Source organism: Callospermophilus lateralis, chromosome 4 (assembly GCF_048772815.1).
Source record: "Callospermophilus lateralis isolate mCalLat2 chromosome 4, mCalLat2.hap1, whole genome shotgun sequence".
Lineage (NCBI taxonomy): Eukaryota > Metazoa > Chordata > Mammalia > Rodentia > Sciuridae > Callospermophilus > Callospermophilus lateralis.
The window spans coordinates 11,604,088-11,611,667 of NC_135308.1; the positions used below are offsets into that span (position 1 = coordinate 11,604,088).

The following is a 7,580-nucleotide window of genomic DNA, read 5'->3' on the forward strand; positions in this document are numbered from 1 at the left end:
AAGAAATGTAAAACTTCCCAACCTAAATGCCGCATCCCTGCAACCTTTGCCTATTATCTGAATCTCAAGTGTTCTAGAGGCATTGCAACATTTCCACAAACCCCAAGGGGGTGGAGGGTTACTAAGGGGGGTCCCTAGTGGGTAAGGGACGAGTTGGGGGTCAGGGTGTCATACCGGGTATGAAAAACTAAGATGTCAGTAGGGAAACAGAACCTGTTATTGGGGACACTTAAAAACCCGAGTGATACGGGATCCAGGTATAATAAGCAAGACGAGGCTGGGTGAAGGGAGGAAGAGAAAGGAAATGAGTAGGGGGTCTATGGGGTCTCAGAGAAAAGACAGAGCCTCCGGGAAAAGCGGAAAGAAAGAAAGCCGCAGCTTCGCAGCTGCCTGTCGCTCGCCCCCGCCTTCTCTTTTGCGCAGAATCCACCCCTTGGCTGCAGCAGCGCTCTGCCCCCACTGGCCGGCGCGCCGTGATCGATCGCAGGCTGCGTCACAATCCTCCCGCCGTATAAATAGGGGTGCAGACCAGCGCCGAGCCGCACACAGCCATCCATCCTTCCCTTTCCCTTTCTCCCCCGTCCTTCCTCCTCTCCAGGCCCCCATCTCCGCCGTGGGCCGGGGGGCTCTGGCCGCCAGCATGAGTTCCTTTAGCTACGAGCCGTACTACTCGACCTCCTACAAGCGGCGCTATGTGGAGACTCCCCGGGTGCACATCTCCGGCGTGCGCAGCGGCTACAGCACCGCGCGCTCCGCTTACTCCAGCTACTCGGCTCCGGTCTCCTCCTCGCTCTCCGTGCGCCGCAGTTACTCGTCCAGTTCCGGCTCCTTGATGCACAGCCTGGAGAACCTAGACCTGAGCCAGGTAGCCGCCATCAGCAACGACCTCAAGTCCATCCGCACTCAGGAGAAGGCGCAGCTCCAAGACCTCAACGACCGCTTTGCCAGCTTCATCGAGCGCGTGCACGAGCTGGAGCAGCAGAACAAGGTGCTGGAAGCCGAGCTGCTGGTGCTGCGCCAGAAGCACTCCGAGCCGTCCCGCTTCCGGGCGCTGTACGAGCAGGAGATTCGCGACCTGCGTCTGGCGGCGGAAGACGCTACCAACGAGAAGCAGGCGCTCCAGGGCGAGCGCGAAGGGCTGGAGGAGACTCTGCGCAACCTGCAAGCGCGCTACGAAGAGGAGGTGCTGAGCCGCGAGGACGCCGAGGGCCGGCTGATGGAGGCGCGCAAAGGCGCAGACGAGGCGGCGCTGGCCCGCGCTGAGCTCGAAAAGCGTATCGACAGCCTGATGGACGAAATCGCTTTTCTGAAAAAAGTGCACGAAGAGGAGATCGCCGAGCTGCAGGCGCAGATCCAGTATGCACAGATCTCGGTGGAGATGGACGTGTCCTCCAAGCCCGACCTCTCCGCCGCGCTCAAGGACATCCGCGCGCAATATGAGAAGCTGGCCGCCAAGAACATGCAGAATGCCGAAGAGTGGTTCAAGAGCCGCTTCACGGTGCTGACCGAGAGCGCAGCCAAGAACACCGACGCGGTGCGCGCTGCCAAGGACGAGGTGTCCGAGAGCCGTCGCCTGCTCAAGGCCAAGACCCTGGAGATCGAAGCGTGCCGGGGTATGAACGAAGCCCTTGAGAAGCAGCTGCAGGAGCTAGAGGACAAGCAGAACGCCGACATCAGTGCCATGCAGGTACCACACCTTCCAAAACCCAGGTGGGGTGAGGGGACTGCGAAACCGGGGTGGGGGGGGAGTTGAGCGTGAGCCCACAAAGTGTACAAAAGGGCGAGGCCTTTGCTTGCCGCTATTAGAGGTAGAACTTGGCTTCTTGGAGACTGGTAAGGGTGGGGAGGGGGTGGGGTGGGGAGGGGGGTGGATGGGGTGGGGCGTGACTGCAGTCTGGGCGAGTGCTTGATGCAGTTGAATCCTTGTTCCGCAGGAAAGCTGCCCAGCCCTGGGAGGGGGCTGACTGGGGGAGGGGAAGGGGTGGAAGTTGGGCGTTGCCTCCAGCCAGGGGTGACATCCGGTCTTTACAGATCTGCATTAATCACATTACTTTCAGCACCTATTGATTAATAAACATGGCGAATAGCTTCTCATTAGTTAGGAATCTGCATGCTTTAGGACTAATTTTTACCAACCTCTCTTTCCTTTTAGCTGGTATGTAGGAATCAGTTAATAGTATTTTAGGTAATTAGTGATGTTCATATTAAACCATTTTTTTTAAAGCTTCTCCATCTTCTAAGGAGTAGAAATACAGATACATAGAAAATGTTTTAAATAAAGTCATTTTTAAAAAAAATCTAGCTAGTTCTTTCCCCTTTAAAACAATGAATTCATTTTCCTGATTATGACCTGACTAAAGAAAAGTTAATGAGAAACAAAGTTGTTCTAGCAATGTGGCTTTTTGGAGATCTAATGATGATCATTAGACTATATTAACTAAAGACATTTTTTAAATGACTTTTTTTTTTTCATCAGTTATTTTTTTCTTCTCATGCTTCTCAGAAGCAGGATATATATATATATATATATAAAACCATGCAGTTTTAGGGGAGATTTTATGGAAAGAGTGCACTTTGATCTTAACAGAAACTAGGCCTTTGCAAACATATTCCAGAATAAACGCAGTAGGGATTTATGCTTGGATTTTTAAAAATCTCCAACAGGACACAATCAACAAATTAGAAAACGAACTGAGAACCACCAAGAGCGAAATGGCCCGCTACCTGAAAGAATACCAAGACCTCCTCAACGTCAAGATGGCTTTGGATATTGAGATTGCAGCTTACAGGTAAAATCAGGGGAGTAAAGGTGGCCACCATTAAGCCTTGGAAGAAAATCAGATTACAATTAAAATTATGTCTAATCAGAAACATAGAATACTCCTTTGAAATAATTATATTTTTGGGCTTCTTCCAAAAAGGTATTCAGACAAATACATAAGAATTTAACCCTGTAATAATAAGTCCTGTTCTTAGCTTTTTGACATGTTTTAAATTTAATAGGACTATTCCGGGCTTTTTTGCTTTGTTTTGTCTCAGTCACTGAATCCCTAGTCATTAAGTCTTGTTGGTAGTCAACCCTACTTCTTGCATTTGTCTTTGAGGGTGGCCTTTGGGAGAAATGATGTGTGATGGATGTGGAGCAAGTCCTTCAAAACATTAACGGTTGTTTTGGGGGTGTTTTTTTTTTTTTTTTTGACACCACCCTTTATCTGCCTCCACAGGAAACTCTTGGAAGGCGAGGAGACCCGGCTCAGTTTCACCAGCGTGGGCAGCTTAACCAGCGGCTACTCCCAAAGCTCCCAGGTCTTTGGCCGATCTGCCTACGGAGGTCTGCAGACCAGCTCCTACTTGATGTCCGCCCGCTCCTTCCCCTCTTACTACACCAGCCACGTCCAGGAAGAGCAGATCGAGGTGGAGGAGACCATCGAGGCTGCCAAGGCGGAGGAAGCCAAGGACGAGCCGCCCTCTGAAGGGGAAGCTGAAGAGGAGGAGAAGGAAAAGGAAGAGGGTGAGGAAGAGGAGGGAGCCGAAGAGGAAGAAGGTATGATAGAGACAAACCCCTGCAACTTTAGGTTCAAAGTGGGTGTGGGTATTTGTTAGGCCCTGCGCAAGCTCTGTCTCCCGTGTGGGACGGTGTCAATTCATAGGTGATTTTGAAATCTGAACCAAAATGAATGCTAGACACCTCATGATACTGAGCTTAGGCTCAGATTACTTCCACTACCTGGAAGTAATCCATTTAAATATGTGCTCCCTGGCAAATGGTTTGTGGCAAGCCTTCTGAGAATGGTCCATTGGGAAAGTGGAACCGAGAGGTTTGGGGTACGCATTCTGAGAATAATGCAGAATAACTGCCAAAACCTACCTTTGCAGAAATGTTGGACTGGACTTAACCTGGCTTTGGATTTTGTAAATTTTCTTTTTGTGTTAAAGCTGCCAAGGAAGAATCTGAAGAAGCTAAAGAGGAAGAAGAAGGAGGAGGTGAAGGTGAAGAAGGAGAAGAAACCAAAGAAGCTGAAGAGGAGGAGAAGAAAGAAGAAGGTGCTGGGGAGGAGCAAGCAACCAAGAAGAAAGATTGAGCCCCCTTTCCCTCATTATTCCAGGAAAATTTCTCCCGAAATCAGGTCAACCTCATCACCAACCAACCAGTTGAGTTCCAGACCCTATATGAATTAAGAAGTCAATATACGTATAATTCTGAGATGACTTAGGTTGGACATTCAATGTTGTGCTATGAATTTTCTCCTTATGCAGAGTATCCGTTTGCTTGCAGAGTGGCTTTCTGGCTTGCTACCAGCCTGTGCATGGTCCACGCTTATGAGTTCAGGATCTATGGCAATGTGAATCATTCAGATGTTTACAATAAAATCACAACACGAATAAATGAATTCACTAATGTCAATGTTAAACTTCATGGAAAAATAGTCCTTTGAACCTTTGGTGGTTAGAAATTAAAGACCTTGAGTTATGTGCAATAAATAGTAAATAAAGTTACATTGAATAACATATTTCTTGCTGTGGTTGTTGACTTAATTAAAATACCTTAAAGATGGCACCAATATAAACCAGAAACAAGTGGACTATTGAGCTACAATTTCTTTGGTAAAATCAAAATTTTAACAACTAAAATTTTTTTTCTTCTTTAATTGGAAATTCTTAATGTTATAATTAGGTCATGACTATTCATAAAATCTCTTCCTTCAAAAATTTTATTGGTAATGAACATGAGTAAGTAAGAGAGTCCATAAATAACGATATACTTTGCCCCCGTAGGTGTACTGTATTATGTGAAGAATGGCTTTCTAGGAGACAATTCTGAAATTATGTGACAAGTATATCTTTTACTGTAAACTAGTATGTAATAACACAATATGGGTATTATAGAAATTCTACATATTCATCATTATTAACATTTTTAGTCTAATTAACATGGTCAGAAGTTGAAGCCTGAGCATGTGATATAGATAAGAGGAATTTTTTTTTTTTACATTAGCATGTAATTTAGGGAGAAGAAAGAATACCAAAGGTCATTTGCCACTGGAAACATGTTGCCTGAAATCCTGAGCTCATGATTCAGTGTGTTGTTAGCTTCCTTCTATTGCCTCAAATAGGCAGCATTTAGTGCCACACAGTTTTAACCCTTTAAAAACTACAGATACCAGTAATGAAATTATTATCAGTCACTTAGGGGGGAGATAATATACCTGTGTGTTAAACATTGAGTTGTTCTGCATGTCTTAATTGGGAAATACTTGGATTCCAGTGATACTTTACCTGGTTGGATGTTTCATTGAATGTACACCCCATCTATCCACATGCACCATGATGTTATGAAGGCTCTTGCACTTGCATTTGGTGTGGAATAGAAATGAAATTATTGACTATTTGCTGCTCTGCTTCTGTTTTTGAGCAATTGCTTTGTCAGCCAATTTTGTTCAATATCTGTTTTTTAGGCCTTTAAACGTTATGGATTTCACTTGAAACCAAAGTGGTCTACATTTAACGTTATTTGATCTCTTTGCACTGTATCTAGTCAAACATATGTGACTAAGCAAATAGGTAAAATATTTCTTTATCTACCATGATATGGATGGGACCAAGAAGGTTCTCGGCAGTTCAGCCTGGGTAAAGATTAGGAGTCTCCTCAGAAACCAAGCTCTTCACACTGATCCTGGTGGGATGATGCATGAGGTAATTCTCAGACAGGTGCAAACTACATGTGAAATAACTAGCCAAATGGAAACTGCTGGTTGGTTTGAGAAACACTTGGTCGAAGTAAATCCATTGTCCCATACTCTCCCTGTGTGCCATAATAAAATATTGAAAAACCTTAAATTAAATGAGTTTGAAGTCTTTTTAAAAATTTCTACCAAATTTGGTACTGTGGCTGGTATCCGTATTCCCCTCTGCTTCCTCAACTCCAGTCTTGGTTCACTATCCTTCTCTGCTCCTCAGTGACCACACTCCTCAGCCATCCAGCTCTGTAAACCAGACACCTCCACATGACATCAGACCTCCCATTTCCTCTCCTCAAGCCAGTCTAGTTGATCGCTAAGTCGACTGATTTCACTGCCACATATCTTGAACCCATCTCCACCTCTCTATGTAGGCCGCCACCATCCTAACAATCCTCTCGGCGTCTACTTTTGCTCTCCTTCAATCACATGCTTTGGTAGACTAGTATTTGGAGAAGTAAATTTCCCATCAGGGCATCTCCTTGACTAAAACCCTGCAAGAGCTTCCTATTCCTTTTAATATAAAAACTAGAACCTGACTGGGTGCGGGTGATGCATACCAGTAATTCTAGCAGCTTGGGAGGCTGAGACAGGGGGATTGCAAATTGAAAGCCAGCCTCAGCAATGGTGAGGTACTAAGCAACTAATGAGACCCTGTCTCTAAATAAAATACAAAATAGAGCTAGGGATGTGGCTCAGTGGTCGAGTGTCCCTGAATTCAATTCCTGGGCACCCCCCCCAAAAAAAAAAAAAAGGAAAAAAAACTGGAGTGTGTGTGTGTGTGTGTGTGCGCGTGTGTGTGTGAGAAACAGGCAGTAAGTGAACAGGTTGATAAGTAGGTGACCTTTAGTTTGAGCCCAACAAATGAGGATATGGAGAAGGAGGGCTCCAAGTGGAGGGAAGGGCAAGCACAAAGCCTGGTTTCTCTAAACCCCGAAGCACATTGGTGAATATTAGTGATGAGACAGACAGTAGGAGATAGGGCTGGAAAGGCAGGCAAGGGCTTTTAGATCAAGGAGTTGGGATTTTATTCCTTCTGTAATTAGGAACTTTAGAAGAAGTGAAGTAGGAAAGGTAATATGATCTAATTTATGCTTTGTAAAAACCACTCTGACTCCTGTCTGGAGAATGGGCTAGGAAAGCTAGAATCAAAGTAGAAAGGTTAACCAAAATGTGATTTCAGTCAGGTAAGAAAAGAGGAATGGTGAATTGGAATAGGCAGTGGCAATAGAGACAGCATGGCATGGTGCAGCTCAGGAAATTTTTGAGTTAATTTCTTACAACATAAATGCACAGAGGGAAAGTTGTAAACAGTACCTTATGTTTTGTTCACTACATAATATTATATCAACTCAGGATGCAGTATGTACTAGTTATCTGTTGCTGCATAGTAAATCACTCCAAAGCTTTTTAGTTCTGCAGATCTGGCTTTTGGGAGTGGCTCAGTAGGGATGTTCTGACTCTTGGTCTCTTGTGAGGTTGCAGTCAGATGTTGACTGAGATAACTGCTCTGAAGGCCTGATCAGGGCTGCAGGATCCTTTTAGAGTTGGATCTTCCATTTGACTGGCGACTTCCTCTCCATGTGAGTCGTTCCACTGAGCAGGTTGACATCCTACAACACAGTAGTTGGCCTCCACCAAAGTAAGGCTGCCATGACTCTAAGACCACAAATGCAGTGGTTCATGACCTAACATCGAATCACACATGACCACCAGCATAGTCTTCTACTGGGGACAGAGATTCTGTGTGTGTGGAAGTAGGTGGGTAGGTGGGCACAATGGCATAAACATCAAGAGGTGAAGATCACTAGAGGTTGCTAAAAGGTAGTTCACATGTGATTG

The 7,580-nt window shown here is 45.4% G+C and overlaps 1 protein-coding gene across 1 annotated transcript; it reads left to right on the forward strand.

Moving 5' to 3' along the window:
• Positions 1-556: 556 nt before the first annotated feature.
• On the forward strand, positions 557-5,807 carry Nefl (neurofilament light chain). The gene is made up of 4 exons (XM_076852284.1): positions 557-1,687; positions 2,665-2,789; positions 3,225-3,544; positions 3,937-5,807. Exons 1-4 carry the CDS (start codon positions 641-643, stop codon positions 4,080-4,082), a joined length of 1,638 nt encoding a protein of 545 aa, XP_076708399.1. The 5' UTR covers positions 557-640; the 3' UTR covers positions 4,083-5,807.
• The last annotated feature ends 1,773 nt before the right edge of the window (positions 5,808-7,580 follow it).